Here is a 17455-nt window from a genome sequence, read left to right on the forward strand (position 1 = left end):
AAAAAGGCTAATCTATACAGATAAAAATGAATGTTAGTTTGTCCCGTATGTGTTCCTATACCTTTCATCAATTTTTGATAGAATTTTGGTGAGTTGTTATATGCATCCCCACGAATTTTTCTGAATTAGTACAACCATTTTACAATAGGCGGTGCATGAATCGTTTTAAGTATGTGTATTTCATATAGTTTAGCGGCAGTTTGTGTGTGTCTGCGTGTCTGTATGTGTGTGTTGTGCGTGTGCGTGCATGACAATTGAAGTAAATCAGACAGATAGTGACAATTCACAGAATTGAATTGAATCAAATAAAAACAAAAGATATTTCAGGTTGTGTGTGACACAAACAATAGGTGGCTTGTGAGTTGTTTCAACAAATGTATTTCAAATAGTTTAGCGGCAGTTTATGTGTTTTGTTGTATGGATGCGCACAAATGTCCGAGCTAAATTTAATTAAATATTAGAGAGATATAGAGTGATAAAGTGATATACACAACCCACATACATACACATATAGAGAGAGGTATGGATAATATGTAAATAGAGGAGAGAGATATAAAGTTAAACATATAAAATAAAAGATATATGTATATATAGATGTAGATATAGAGCTATAGATATGCAGAGATTTTGAAGGAGATATAGGAATGTATATAGAAAGAGAGAGAGAGATGCCTTATATGTTATATGTATACCTATTGCTATTACAAATAAAAAAAAATTGAATGAGGCATTGTAACACATGCTGGACATTAGATAGTTCTGAAATAAAACTAGTGAAAAATAAATTATATTGCGACTCGCTGATTTATTTAGACCAGAGTTGGCAAATCATTCAATAGTAAGGGTCAACTAAAAAAAAATTCAGAAATCTATAAATCAAATTGTTATGAATAGTCTTTTTAGTATCAACCTACCTCTCTCCACCAAATTACTTCTATTTCACCCTTCCACTTAATTTATTCAGTTTGTGAAAGAACGTAATGATAGCTGAGCACCGTGTCAGGACCATCAAAAAAAAAATTTATAGTGATTGGAAAACAATTTGTAAATGAAGTTTTTTTTTGTATAATTGATAGCTTGTTTGATTTTAATTTACTCTGCAGTTTAGTAGTTATTTCCTGTTATTTTTATTTATTGCTAAAGATTTTTACAATTGCAAGGTTATGCACAGATACCTACTACTTGAGGATCTCGCTTTCCTGGGACATGTGGTATGCAGAGCTTCAGATGAACCCAAGCAATTTAGAATCTGCTCGACATATCCAAGTATTGTCTGTTTACAAAAAGTATTTAAGAGTACGTTGAAGGTGGATGATTAGTTCTCTTTTCTATTTTTTTATATTTAAAACTGTATTCTTAGGAGAGTGAACATTATTTAAGAATAATTTTAAGATATGAAACGCCTGGTACGGATTCTTGAAGGCACTCGAGGGCCTTCCTTACACAATATATCTTAATTTCTCATCCATATAATGTTACGGTCACCGCTCAGACCTCACAGTTGTCCTATGCACGATGAGAAGACTGTGGGCCAGTTCAGAGCGTGTGCTTAGGACGAGGTACCACACAAAGTGGGCCCCTCAAAGCTATTGCACCTCCAAGTTCGTAATGCACTCCGAACCATTTGGGTACTGATTTGGTGCTCATAGATTTTAGTTATGCTGGGATGCTGGGCATCCCTTGCCACATGAGTGAGATGCCTAAGCAAACATGGCCACCAAGGTCCTAAATAATTTTAGTGTGGTGTGCCACTGTCTAAGCCTTGTGGCGGACCATAAATTGCCTGCACTCCATTTATTGACAGTCACTAGAAAGACTGTTTATACTTTTGTACACTTAGATGTGGTGATGTAAGTGGGATAAATTAACTAACAACTTATAACAAACCCACATTTATGGCTGTATTTGTTTTGGGTACAGCTTAAAATTGTAAAGTTTTGCAGGAACTGTAAAAACACATTTTAGCACACACAAAACATGAAAGAATAAAAGTCTTAATCAAAAAATAAAAAAATGTACAAATGAGATTTCAATACACGTATTATCAATGAACACACAATGCCGAGGAGATTGACGGCTGTAATTCAGTTGAATCTGGCACACAGAACTTTTACTCCACATCTGTTTTTGGCACGCTTTGTTTCGCGTCGTTTTCGTTGTCCGTGGTTATCGACTCGTGAAAGAGGTAGACCGCACGCCGGCTTGGCGGGAGGCAGAACGTCGGCACTGGTAACTTCCCACCCGGACGTCCCTAGGCAGCGAGACCGGGAGGCACTCAGTCGGGGAGTGGCTGCAGGTACTCCGTCTGCGACGCGGGCGGCACCCGGGGCCGGAGGTAGTCGTCAGCGTCCACGAGCTCCGCCGCCCGGAGCTGCCCCACGGGGAACGCCTCCGGGGGCCTCGGCAGGCGGGGGGACGGTGCCCCGCCCCCGGGGGGCCTCGCCTTCTCCAGCTGGTCGTGTATCTCCAGGAAGCGTACCCGGTCCCTCGGCTCAGTCTTCCAGCACGACCGCATCAGCTCGCACACCACGGCCGGGCAGTCGTCCGGGGGAATGAGCATGATGCCTTGCAGTATGAGCTTTATCGCCTGTGGAAACATTTCTTCGTCACGAAACAAAATGTCATTACGTCATCACTGCAAATGTTTTCTGGGTGAGTCATATACAACGACCAGGAGTAAAGTCTGCTCTACCAAGATATGTTAATTTCAACTCTGTAGCTTTCATAGTTTCATAGTTTACGAGTTTTAAGCAGTGTTGAATCCCCAGCCGAAGTGACACCCAACCCGAGATTAAAAGACAATTCATATAGGAAAAAACTAGGGTGACCAGTAATACGAGTAGACGATGAGTCCATGAGGAAATGGTTTCGATCTTGTGTGTGCTGAGCCCCAGGAGCCTTCGGTCTGGCAAATGAATGAAGGTTGGGAATTGAACCATTCAAGAGGTTCGAATTCCAATTATCCCCACTGATCTACCGTTCCAATTCAAAAGTGTTCAGTTTCCCGTCAGGTTTAGTATTGCTGTTACCATTAACAAAGTGCACGGGCAAACATTGCAGGTAGCAGGGGTGTATTTGGAAAAGCCATGCTTTTCCCATGGCCAATTACATGTAGCCTGTTCGCATGTGTCCAATGCCCAAAATCTACACATATTTGCACCGGACAGAAAAACATATAACATAGTATACAGGAGCATCTTAGAATAACACTCTGATTTAAGCTCTTTTATGTAAAAATTAATTTATTATACATTAATACTTTAAACTTTTTAAAATGTTAGTATTTAAAATTATTTATTTTTTGTAATAGTGAAACATATTTCAATAAAGCTTGTTTTCAGTTTTTTAAGCTAAATTGTATGTTAGAATTTTTAAATACTGATGATCCCAGTCACACAATAAACAAAACAATTATCATATTATTTAATTTTCTTTGCAATGATCTTTGATAATTATTTGAGGACATCAACGCGAGTGAAGCCGCAGATAAGAACTAGTTATTAATATTTATACACTTCTGAGTTGACAATTTTAAAGTTTAAGGACTCTAATACAAAATACTAAGTAGAAATTTTCCCTGAAGTTGCACCATGGTAATGACTGTAATATGTAATCTTTCTTCAAAATATACCCTTAAAGACTTGGCTTCATCTACCTGGAGATCTCATGTAAACATTTAGGTTGTCACACACAATACTTTGAAATTCATACTTTACAACAACTGGAAACCTACTTGGCAGTACCATATGTTGATGTTGGTGAATTTCATAGGAGATGGAACTAGTACAGTATTTTCCTTTAATATTTAGTTCCACGGAATAGACAATTGCAAGCACAGTTTCCACAATATCGTGCATACACAAATATTATCTAACGGGTAAATAGTTGGAACTCTGACCACAGGGTGCCCACTCCTTTGGTACAGACGACAATGTCAAAGGGGTAAAGGAAGGTAATTATTATTGAGATTTAAGGAATGGACTAGGTTATCGCTTTGTATCGCGCGTTGCTGATATGCATTGTAATCATTTCGTAATTGCACAGACCCTTTTTTCATTCAGTAACCAACGTTTCGTCGCCTTGCACCATTGATGATTATTCTACCAGTGAGTAAGAAAAAAAAAGAAAAAACGAAACAACAAAACAATTGCACAGTGACCAACTTGAACAGTGTTGCCACAGGGCATAACATAAAGAAGGTCAAACAATCGATATATATAATAATAGTAATAATAATATAGAGTGCAAGAGTTCAATGTCTCAATAATTATTGCTTCGAGGAACCTTGCTTGGCTTGCCTTCTCTCTGCTGGGATCACCACCCATTAATCATTTATTCTAGCTAGGGGTGTATGCATAATTTAAATTGTGGGGAGGGGGGGGGGAGGAGGAGGAATGGAACTTCAAATCAAGTTTTAATCTACGAAATGTACCTAGATAATTTCATTTTAAAAAATCTCACAAAGCTGGAGGTCTTCCAGGAATAAAATTAGAATTTCAAGGTTCAAATTAATTCTATTCAAACAATTTTTGTAGCCAATAATTAATACACATAGTGGTAGGAATTGAAATATTTTATTTTGAAGAAACCATCAACTGGAAATACTCAAATATCAATCACTCAATATAAATATTACAGCAGAACTGCAGCACTACACATGGCATACTGTTTGCTTTCCATTTATTTCCCTTTGTTGACAGGGATGTTTGATTGCGTAGGATTTCGGGTTGGGGGGATCTGTACCCCACCTTCCCCTGCATACTCCCCTGATTCTAGCAGGCACGCATAAGCTGTTAATTACATTACTATTCATTACTAAATCTCTAACAATGGGGTGGACACCATTTTCTCCTCACAAGTTTTGAATACCTAAAAAAATGACAGTTATTTTGATGGGATGGTTCTCAGTAGTTTAGTAGGAAATACATGTATTTTTTAGTTAGATATTTACTATAAGATTAGCCACAAACCTGTAATAATATTTAATAATATTTAATAATAATTTATAATGTGATAAAATGGCAATACATGAACTTATAACAGTTGTTATGAACATTTGCTACCGGTACTTACCTCTTCGTTGGTGTGCCCATAATATGGTTGCTTTCCAAAGCTGTATATCTCCCACAGGACGATTCCAAACGACCACACGTCCGACTCCAGAGTGAATCGACCGTACATAATGCTCTCTGGGGCCATCCATCTGATTGGCAGCAAGCGAGATCCACCAATCTAGAGATTGCCAAGAAAATTTTTAACACAAATGAACATGTATTAGGGACTTTTTTTTATTTTTTTTTTAAGTTTTTTGCATTTCCTTAGGTTTATATGGAGTTTTTTTTTACTCGATATCAACGTCTCGGCGATATTGGGGTTTTTTGAGACACACAAACAAAAGGAAGTTCAAGAAACCTGGGGAATGAATGAGCAGCAGTCTTTGGTCGGGGCCATTACGATGGAGGGCCCGGTTTGGTTTCAATATTCATTACAGCTTGGGTTAATCCTGATAAGGTGAAAATCATAATAACTTGTTAAAAGAATTCATAGGAAACGTTACAAGTCATGCAATACACACAGGTCACGTTTAAAGTTATAGCTAGAGTAACATTTACTGGCTATACGTAGTAACATTTACGTGATAGAGTAACATTTACTGGCTAGATAGAGTAACATTTAGTGGTTAATAGTAGCATTTACTGACTAGAGTAACATTTAATAACTAGAATAACTTTTATTAGCTAGATATAGTAATTTTTACTGGCTACAGTAATGATTACTGGATAGATGGAGTAACATTTACTGGCTAGATAAATGTTTACTGGCTAGAGTAACATTTACTGGTAATTTTTCCTATTGTATATCCAGTTTATATCAAAGTTTTACAATTCATATTTTAAAAATAAAATTTATTTTGTTATGGTACAGTATCACATCACAAACACATTTCACTGCTATCTTTGTTTTAATTTTTTGCCAAAAATACAATTGGATAAGTTTCATACAACAATTGCTCCCAGGAACAAGGTTCCTGATTGAAATATCCAGTTTATATCAAAACCTTATAATGGATATCTTAAAATAAAAAAAATAAAAAATAATATATTGGTGATTTTTACTGTTTCAAATCACAAACACATTCAACTGCTTATTTTATTTTAATATTATGCGTTAAAATACAATTTGATGTAGTATACAGAAAGAACAATTGCTCCCGGGAACAATGTTCTTCAAAGTTTTATATTTCGAAATCATTTTTTTTTTTTGTAATTCTACAGCTTTGCATTTAATTGCCGTCCCAGTGTTTGCCTCGAGTGCGGTGGCTGCCCTAGACTTTGCGTGTCCTTGGGCTGTTTACTCAGGGAAACGTGAAATATTATCTCTTTCAAACAAAATTCTAAGCCAACCTGGAACCTAAATTTCGACAACGGTTTTGCTGATTTATCTTAAGAAATTTTGATATTCTTTCCTGATAAATTATCCCCAGTACAGTTTTATAAATGCTTGCAAAAAAATTCTTGTGGAATAGCGTAATTATATGTAGCGTCAATTGTTAGCCGTTATGGAAACTGAGGAGTAGACAAACCCAAGCAGCATTACGAGGATTCCGTGGCATCTCTGCTGCGTCATTCCTACCTCTCCCCTGCTGTCTCCCCTTCCGGTCGTTACAACCAGCATATAGCATGCTATGCTACGTACCTATTCCTCCCTCCTGCCGTCTTCACATTCGATGGCTAGTGCATGCGTTGGAGTCGCGTCGCCGCTGACACACTCTCCTTCTCTACAGGTTCCCCCACCACGTACCTAACTATTTCCCTCATGCGATCGGAATTTTCGTAACGCTCAAAAATTGTAGCCCTCTCAGCAAAGAAGTTTCACTTCAAAATTTGCAAGTTTTTCTAAAACAAAATCATGAATTGAAATTTGTATTGACCAGCAATTTTAAAAGTTTTCATTGCTAATAACATTTTAACTTTCCTTTTGCCATTAGTGTAAATATTTTAGCAAGACACTAGATAAAAGTGAAAAGCACCAGAGCGGGGCCCCGACATTAGCAAGGCGCTGGGCCATTGCCCGGCCTTGGAGCCACCCGTGCTGAAGCGATTTCAGGAAGACACGAAAAACAAAAATTAGGGTGTCCGACCAGGATCCTGGGTCCTGTGAAATGTGAGTCCAGTGTCGTACCACTGCACCACCTTGCTCCATTACAATTGAAGTGATGGTTCCTATGTTAGTACTAGTGCAGTAGAGTCCCGCTTGTCCAAAACACACTAATCCGAAAATCAGGCCAACCCAAGCCAGTTTTGTATTTTAAAAACTATTTTTGACGTCTTGATCTAATAATTAATATGTTTAGTGATTTCTTGTTTGTAAAAATGTTATAGGCTGTTTTACATAATAACTAGTGACAAGATAATGTGGTGAATTGCTATAAAAACCAAAATAACACCAAAAAACATGTCAATAATGATATAACATGGAATGCAAATAAAAAATACAAAATAATCAGCTTTTTTAATCAAAAATTTAACCCAGATCACAAAAAAAAATTATTTCTTTTAATATATTAAACTCGAGCGATGTAACATATTTAGCATAAATGTTGTACCAAATTGATGTACTAAAAAGATTGAATTGTTACCTTTTTTTTATTTTAACTGTTATTAGCAACTCATTTGTACATTACGGCATTAGTACATTTTTCAAACATACAATTACTTTCAGATTTACATATTTTTATTGTTCCGAGTAAGAAATGCTTATTACAAATTATTTATAGTACAAAAGATAATCATGTATCAGTCACCATAAACTGTTTTGGTGAATTGTATTACAGCATTTAGTCAGCTAATCTGAAAATATGGTAATCCGAGCAGGTCTCGGTCCCCAATTAGTTTGGATTAGTGGGATGTCTCTGAACCATTGTACTACAGAGTTTTAAAATTATTTGGCTCAAGTTAATTTTTTCCTGAAATGAAAATATAGTCTAAGGAAATTTTTTCACCAAATAAAGAAGTACATTAATATTTTGTGTGCATAGAACCGAGTTAATTTGTCAGTATACCATGGCTGAGGGATTCTAGAATCTATGTAGAGCTTTGAATCTAACAATTTCCACCTCTCTGTATCTTCATAAATATGTAAAGGTATTTTCAATCTTACAAATGTGACTCACATTTCTTCATTACAGTACATGTATCTTCACCGAGTTTCAAAAAATAAAGGTGAGAGAACAATAGCTAGTTTAATTCTCAGTGAACCACTGTGGTTATAAGCCACAATGGGCTATAAAAAAAGACAAATTTACAAATTATGAAAATTTTAATACCAAAAGTTCAGCAGGGTCTAACTTATTTTTCTACATAATCACCAAAAGATTGAGGCATTTGTCATATTGTAACACAAGCTTCTCGCTGCTTTCTTCGAAGAAGTTAGACGCCAGTGAATAGAAATACAGGGCCAGCGCCTGAATACCCCTCTACCTCACGACGCTGCTGTGAGGCGGATGCACTAAATGCGCTGCACATTCTGCCCCACTATTCGCATCTCTTGCAATAAGTCTTGACGCGGAAGCTAGTGCGTCGCACAATTAGTCCATCCACCTTTCAACGGCGTCTTGGGTGAGATTAAGGCGCTGGCCCTGTATCTCTATTCACTGGCGGCTAACTTCTTTGAAGAAGGCATTGAGAAACTTGTGATAATATGTCAAATACCTTCATCGTATTGGGAGATTATGTAGAAAAATAACCCTGCTGAATTTTAGGTCTTAAAATTTTTTATACTATGTAAATTTGTCTAGTATTATAGCCCATCGGAGGTTGAAAGAAAAACAGCCCTTGTATATTTATTGCTAACAGTTATTATTTAATGTAAATTCATGTTTTGTCTGCTAAATTAGAACAATGCTAAACAAAACTGAGAATGGTTTACCTCGTATGAGGTATGAATTAAGTTTTGAAATACTTGTAGGTTTGTTATTAAAATTTAACTCACATGAAGTTTATATGTCAGTGAAAATATTAAGAAAATATTAATTAATTAAATGTTATAATTGCGCTTTATTTTCATTAGTTTTGAAAAAAAAAGAAATAAAAACCACAATACTTTAATATAAACCATTGTCTCCAGTGTAGTTGTTGTAAGCATTGCTCTCTAACCACGCTGTACTTTGCTTGCTTGGGTACTATATTAAACTCTATATTTAACTCTATATTTAACTATTACTTAAGTTGCATGCTTGCCTTCCACTAAATTAAAAATTCTGCTCACTGTGTAAAATATTTTTTAGCGCTACGGGAATGTTACCTTACAGCATAAGAGATTTGTCAAAATAAATTATTTCCAACTTTGGAAGTCAACTTTTAGGTGTAAAAATTTCATTGTGCATACATTTTACTAGCAGAGTTTCATATGTACATAGTTTAAAATGGTGTGTGTGTTATTTATTTATTTATTTATTTATTTATTAATATGGTAACATGCCCACCAACAGCCGAGGGCTTTAGCGGTGGGCACAACACAATACAAGGACAACATATAAACAATACAAACAAAATACAAACAAACAAGTAAAGTTCAAATAAGTATAACTATTAAAAATAAACATCAAAATATAAAATGCATAAAAAGAAATACAAAACATAGACATTACAGTATAATGAAATTACTAATTGCAGGCTTATGTAAAAATTAATTAAAAAAAAAAAGAAAAATACATTATATACCTAGCTACACTTTTACGATACCTTATAGTAATCGCAGGTGTAGACGTCTCGACTCATGCCAAAGTCCGCAATTTTCACGATGTAGCCCGATCCGACGAGACAGTTGCGGCAAGCCAGGTCGCGGTGGACAAATCTCTGCGAGGCGAGGTAGCACATCCCGGCAGCGATTTGCTGGGCAATGCTCAGGAGCAGGTTCTGCACACGTGAGGGAAGACGTTTTCAACACACGTTAACTGCATAGCTTTGGTGAAATTGGTTTGATTAAGGCCCAGTCTCACACACCACATGTTGATGTTTTAATCTGTGCGCAGGTCTTTGTAATTGTATATTCACTTTCACGACTTTTTATCCCCATGATATGACACTAAGTGATTATCTGTTAAAATATTTGTTGCAGAACAACAGGGTACGTATGCCTCCTTGATATCCTTATAAAGTCATTAGTTTGTCTTTTATTTAATAAGGGCCGTTAAAAGTATCAAATTTCACTAAGAATTTTATAAAATCCTTAAAAAAAGACAGATATTGTGAAACTAATGGATAAAATCAGGTATTTTAAAAGTTTTTTTTGTTTTGTTTTTGACTTTGTAGCAAACAATGCTTTATGCATGCCCAGTACAAAAATGGCGAAGCTCAGGTCATGTCATTACATTTTATATATAAAAAATCGGGTTCGATGTTTCCTATTTTTTTTGTATACCATCTTATAACTAAAAAGTTTATTTTTTGTTTCATTGTCTTACTGTAAACTTATAAAATATATTTAATTTTAGGATCAAATTAAATGTTGAGGCTTGGGTTAGATGTGTGTTTCAGATAATAATTCTGGATAATTGTAAAAGGAAAAGGGGAAGGAGGGGGGGGGGGGGGGAATTATTCTGTAAGAGTTTAACTAAACAACAAAATTTTTTTTTGTGCATTTACTGTTAAACATTTTTTTCCCTTAAGGGATTTTGTGATTTTACAAATAGTTTTCTACCTCTCAATTGTGGTAAAGGCGATGAATTATGAGGTCCTTAAAGTTTCCTAAATATTTTATTGCACAAGAAGATAGGAACCACGAAAAAATGCAAAAGTTAAATTTTAGAAGTTTCCCTTGAATAAAAGTAATGATGAAAAAAAAAAGAAAACATTAACATAGTTTGTGAGACCAAGCCTTACAGAACAGAAAAAGACTTACTAAGACTCGAGTTACTGTGTTGCTTTAAAGATGTGCACACATACATATCTTGAAAGTAGTACAGTAATAGCTCTTTAATCTGGCACGTTCGAGACCTTGTCCAAGCCGGATTAACAGTTTTGCTGGATTATTGAATGTCAATGTAGTTTTAAAGGGAATACCAAAAAAATTAAAACCGGAACAGTAAAACTTCAACTAACTCTCACTGTCACCGCCTGGACATGGGCTGTGACGGATGACCGAACAGACGGATAACAGAAACCTCTTAACACATCATGTACAGTAAGTAACATGACATACTTTGGGCTTGGGACAAAATAGAAAATAAATTTCTTATAAATTTAAATAATACTTAGATTTGTATTCAATTTTACAAAATATCAATATAAACTTTACACAGTAGGATGTGAAAGGTGATCCGTGGACAATTTTAAAGGTATTTGATTGTTTGTTGATACGCACACGTTTTAATTTTTTAGACAATGATGGTGACATAGGTGTGAATAAGGGCAAGTTGAAATTGATGGTTTCGGATGGTGGTGCGCCACGTGGACCCGGCTCTGTCTCTTACTCAGGTCCGTGACGTGGCCCATGTGGCTCAAAATCTCCCCACAAACACATCTGATCAATGACTATTGCTTATACAGATGGTAACTAAGTAGGCTCTACAAGCATCCCACACGCCTGTCTCGCAGTCGAACACGTAATTCGAAAGAATAATGATATATTCTGGTGAGAGGATTTTTATTGAGCATGCCTCTTTACAATAAAAACCATATAACAAACATCGAAGTTGTTTAAAAAGCCAATGGCATGTAATCAGTACATGTATCGGACCAGGCCACCTCGTGTCTAGAGTTAGTTCATGTTAAACTATGTGAAAAATCCATACGTATTTTATAATTTCAATGATTAGATTACGTGCTCCACCTCTTGGAGCGAGCCTCGAAGCAGTGGAAAAAAGGTTTGTATACGTTAATATAGACTTTGAATATGAAATGATCAGTTTACCCAGTGATGAAAGCCACAAGCTGGGCCGATTGCTTCCGGCTCTGACAAGCGAAGATGATGGACTGACACTGTGACGAGGTGTCATGGTGGCAAGGGGAAGCTCCTCTCCCCCCTCACCCCTTCCCAAAGACTGTTAGGTCATATTGTGCGGAAGGTTAAACAAACTAAACCCTTTAAAAATACATATAATTTTAAGAAGTACGTTGGAACAGTTTTACCCTTTAATAATAGTAATAATTTCTTTACCCCTCATGGCTTAGAGCCTTACTGGGGTTTTACAGTTACAGTAAATTATTGATGGAGTTGAGGAAGTATAGTTTATATTATAAAAATATATAAACTGAATTCGGTCGATACATTTTAGTTAATCCATTTACTGAAATTTACTGAAAAAAAATCTGCCGAGAATAAGGGTCAATGATTAAATTATTTTAATATTTTTACTTGGGACATTTGGGTACTAGCTTGGAAATCTCTGGAGGCCTATTTGTATATTATTCTTTAATATCATTTTAATATCAATTGCAGTAAAATTTTGATTAACTGTAATGAGTTTAACATTCAGTTTCCTGTTATCCATGATGTCTAAAAAAATATGTCTCATTATCAACAAACAAACAAACAGACACCTTTAAAATTGGCCACGGATTACTTTTATACGCTAATGTATAAAGTTTATCTTGAACGGCTCGATAATTGCCGAACTACAGAATGTGCCAACTGAAGTGCAGGAAAAAGAGTGCAGAGTGTACATACTTGTTACCTTGACTTATCTACGGCATTTTAAATATTATATTACATAAATTTTAACTATGTTATATTTTTATAGTGTAAATATTGGTAGCAGCTGGCAACTTATAACCCAGGTTGTCTTGAGTAGTGAAGTCATTGTGGAAATCACTTTCAAGCAATCTGTGTGTACGATATATCTTGGCACTCTGATGATCTGGGAAGATAACAATGCAATTTTGTATACAAAAAAAAAGGCATTACTTTCTTGAAACCTAAGAAATTCCAGAACTGCTTGATTTATGAGTTAATTTATGTGAAACACCTACCTAGTTTGCTTAAAAAGTGAAGTGTCTGTACACTCAGTAATTATCCAAAAGCATAAATAAGGTTTTAATGCTTATAAAAATTATATTTTTTGTCATAGGTATTAAATCTATAGGGTAAAAATTTTTTGTTCTTTAAATATAAGTTGGTGAAAAAACCTTTCTTTCGCAGTGTAATACTTAACTCTATTACATGTACCGTATAGTAGTTTAGTAAAGAGTATGCATCTCTTAAAAACATTAAATACTTAAAATCAGTTTCATGATCTTAAGTTTTGTTGTGATGGGATTGTTCTTATTTTCACTATGAAATGTAATTTTGGTAGGTTTTTCCCATAGTTGAGCTGAACGTATTCTTGGCATCTGCCAGTTCCGAGAAGACGTTAGAAATGTTCAGAGAGCCTCTTGTTCACTAAACAAATGGCAGCTGTAAGACTGGGCAAGGGGTTTGTTGTGACAGCTTCGTTAAACAGTTGGAAATAGTGCTGTTTGCATTGTTGGGAAATATGCGGCAAGAAGAGAGATTTGTTTTAACTGTACGTATTCTGGAAATAAATATAGGTGTATGTACAATTTTGCACAGTACCTTTTTTTTTTCTTTTCAGAAATGGTATTTTCTGTAGTTTTAAAACAGAAAATATTAATTTATCTTCAGATAGAATTAATAGCATTAAAAACATTATATATATGTATGTATTAAATTATACCTTATAATTAAACACACAGTACACATCTTGTCGCTGATATAAAACAGATGACAAAAAATTAGTAATAACGAATAAATATTTGCTGTTTATACAGCATCTAAAAACCAAATGAATAGCCAGATCAATAACAGTTAGTGACAAGTTTATTTTTCCACAAAACCAAATCTTGAATGTGGCAAAGCACAATATATATTAATGTATAATATTTGATGTTTACTAGCACGTCACTATAAACAATGCTATTATCAGATTCTGAGATGATGTTTGAGAATACATCAATGTCATTAGAGATGATGAAAGGTGATGAGATGCTTTTAGAAAAGAGAGGTAAAGGGAGTACTGTGAGAAAACCTACCGGCACATGGCAATGTTCATCACATTTCACACTTTTGAAAAATCTGAGATTGACCCCGCTGCAGTGAGGGGCCCGGGTTGTGTTTCAAGATTAGTTTTTAAAACTTGGGTTTACCCAGATAGGATGAAAACTTTAAGTCTATGGTACCCAAAAAGAAAAAGGCATGTACTTTCTAGGAACTTCAGAAATGCTAAGATTTCTGGATTTGTGAGTTAATTTATGAGAAACCCCTAGGTACCTAGTTTGTTTAAAAAATGTGAAACTCTACACGCAGTGATTATACAAAAGCATAAATCCGGTTTCACTGCTCAAAAAGACGTTTACATATTACTGTCATAGTAAATATGTAGTGTAAAGAATTATTTTTCTTTAAATATAAGTTAATGTAAAAAAAAATTCTTAAACAGTGTCACACTTAACTCTATTTCATGTAAAGTAGGTTAGTAGGTACAGAGTATGCATTTCTTAAAAAAATTAATACTTAATATCAGTTAAACAATATTAATTAATATAAATCTGTACAAGTTATGTGATACAAGCACATCACCTAGTTATAGCCAGAGTAACATTAACAAGTTTTAGATGATAATTTTTTTTAAAATTTGTGGATGTTGAAAAGTTGTACATTAAATAATACGGATGGGACCGACTAAAGTATTTGCCCCCAGGCCCTTGATTTCTCTTGACGGCTATGCCTTGCTGGGAATCGAACCAGGATTGCCTTGGTGGTTCTTATGCTCTTGGCAAACAGCTACTCAAATAACAATCAATGATTTGAATAGTTTCTTTAGCACATCTCATAATTACAGCAACTTTCGTTCTAGAGTAACTGTACAAAAAAGTGATATGTTTCAAGTATATCTCTGCTTTACAATGCCTTGCTGGGAATAGAACCAGGATTGCCTTGGTGGTTCTCATGCTCTTGGCAAACAGCTACTCAAATAACCTTCAATGATTTGAATGGTTGCTCCAGCACATCTCGTAATTACAGCAACTTTCGTTCTAGAGTAACTGCACAAAAAAAAAAAAACGATATGTTTCAGGTATGCCTCTGCTTCACAATGAAACATAAAAGCAATGTAACCAATGTAACATTTTTTTTTTTTTTTTTTAACTGGATATAACTAGAGAACAACGCTATGGAAAAGTTCGACTTGTTTTGGGGCAACAAGAACTGGTGCAGGGAAAAGGTTAAAGGTGGGAAGTCTGCAGGTGTTCCGGGTTGCTTGCCGACCTTGTCCAAGGGCAGCAGACCAGACACGGGCTTCCAGAACTGCTTGCTGTTGCTGCGGAGAACACCTGCGAGGTCTCCGTGCGGCATGAACTCGAACACCATCCACGGGCTGTGGCTGCTACCTGCGACACGCGACACGTCCCTTGACACTCACAAAACAAGGCTCCCGTGCACTGCATGGCCCACTTAAGAGGCCACTCCAGTGTTTCAGGGGCACTACGCAACCCGCGTTAACCTCATAAGATTCAATGCTATTTTCATTTTGCTTATAACTAATTAACTATTATAGATTTCGAAATGATGCTTGCTTGATATGTAAGACAAAGATGCTCTTATCAAAGCCCCTATCTTCAAAAACGTGTAAAAATTATTGTTCAAACCTAGACAATACACTTATGCATATTAGTAAAGATTAGTATAAAACCATAATTTATGCACGTTTTTGAAGAAAGGGGCTTTGATAAGAGCATCGTTGTCTTACATATCAAGCAAGCATCATTTCGAAATCTATAATAGTTAATTAGTTATAAGCAAAATGAAAATAGAATTGAATCTTATGAGGTTAACGCGGGTTGCGTAGTGCCCCTGAAACACTGGAGTGGCCTCTTAAGATTTGGAATTTAATTTAACTCTCGGGCGACTGACACATCTATGGATGGATGGTTAGTAGATGTTCCCATGTTGTTGTGACCCTATCGAAAATTCACACCAGAAACCAACAGAAAATATGTAAGAAATAACCACAGAAACAAAACAGATCTACAACTTAATTTTTTTTATTGTAATACTCAGTGAAATTTTTTGGTTTCTAATGGGAATAAGTAGGTAGTTATGTTGTTTTTAGTGCTGTTCATTGGATTATATCATGTTTTTTTTCAGTTGTAAGGCATTATGTTTATTTCCAACAAAAAAGTGGGTGGTGAGCGATGTTCATAACTGGACTGTATTAGGCAAAGGCACATTACATGAAACCTTATCCACGTGGAGAAAGAAAGTCATTCTATACTTCAGAGTTTATTTGGCCATACATTACAAACCTCTTTTTTTTAAAAATAAAATAATGGCAAAATTAAAAAAAATATATATTAAAATGTCATAATCTGTGTTTGTGCCTTGTCTTTTGGCAACTGTAAGGGCTGTCAAACTATAGTTATGCTGAACTTATTGAGAACCAAGATTTTTTTTGCAGTAAAATTTTACAAAACTTAAAATTTTCGTTAAGGTAAAATTATTTAGGCATAAAAATAATAATTTTGAAATGATATTGGGATCAGTTTAAAATAAAACTGCTTCTAGCTTTGATTAAAAGTATCTTTCAAAGCCTTTAGGGATATTTATATTGTCCATAATTATAGTGTGCCTCTGGGTACTATACAAAGCTTTTCCTCAATAATATTGTAGTAAATCCTAAAAAAAAAAAAAAAAAAAACCGTCGTGTGCATTTATAACATTAAGATTGCGACGAATGTCGCGTTACTTACTTCTGAGGACCACACCAATGAGCGACAGAATATTGGTATGCCTGAAGGTGCTCATTATGTCCACTTCTCTCATGAAGTCCTCTTCAGCCTCTCGAGTTGCCGACTCTTTGAGCATCTTCACTGCCACCACTTCCGGTTCACCTCTGTCCTTCCTCCTCAGCTCTCCTGGAAAACATTTCAATTGTGTTACAGAGTTGACTTCTTACGGGAAAACTGATAAACAAGTTGTGAAGATTTTGAGGTGCCATCTTGCAATTTAATACATTACATTTATGTTCTACAGGTGTTTAAGTGCAAAATTGCTTATCAAGAGAATAATATTCTAAAAAATATATATTGAATAAAAACATATTTTATATAGATCATGTCTGCACGTGTTTGTAGCACATTATTTGTTTTGCCTGTGACGTCATTGCACCAGTGTAGGTGCATGCACATGATTGCTACCGATTAGCTTGGTGGAAAGTTACAATTTGTTGTAGCATGGAAAACTGTTTAGCTAGGATGTCATTGTGTCGAGTGTCACTGTGGATAGCTTAAGATTAGGACTCGAAGTGAGAAAATAAAAATAAAAATATTTGCAAGGATATAAGTGAAAATTGGTATTAAACTGAAAAATCACAAAATTATTAAAGATGTCCCATATAACTTGTAAATATGCTCGAATTTATAGAAAACGCAAGTCTGACGTTTTCACGAAAAAATCTACG

The 17455-nt window shown here is 35.3% G+C and overlaps 1 protein-coding gene across 1 annotated transcript in view; it reads right to left on the bottom strand.

The window, feature by feature from the left end:
* Positions 1–642: 642 nt before the first annotated feature.
* Positions 643–17455, bottom strand: part of LOC134533638 (BDNF/NT-3 growth factors receptor-like) — a 240520-nt gene continuing 223707 nt past the window's right edge. Inside the window, exons 6-10 of the mRNA XM_063371154.1 lie at positions 16746–16910; positions 15265–15386; positions 9744–9917; positions 5074–5232; positions 643–2587 (exon numbers count right to left, since the gene is read on the bottom strand). Of these exons, the coding sequence (XP_063227224.1) occupies positions 2276–2587; positions 5074–5232; positions 9744–9917; positions 15265–15386; positions 16746–16910 (932 nt within the window). The 3' untranslated portion in view covers positions 643–2275. The remainder of the gene's footprint in view (positions 2588–5073; positions 5233–9743; positions 9918–15264; positions 15387–16745; positions 16911–17455) is intronic.

Source organism: Bacillus rossius, chromosome 1 (genome assembly GCF_032445375.1).
Source record: "Bacillus rossius redtenbacheri isolate Brsri chromosome 1, Brsri_v3, whole genome shotgun sequence".
Taxonomy (NCBI): Eukaryota; Metazoa; Arthropoda; class Insecta; order Phasmatodea; family Bacillidae; genus Bacillus; species Bacillus rossius.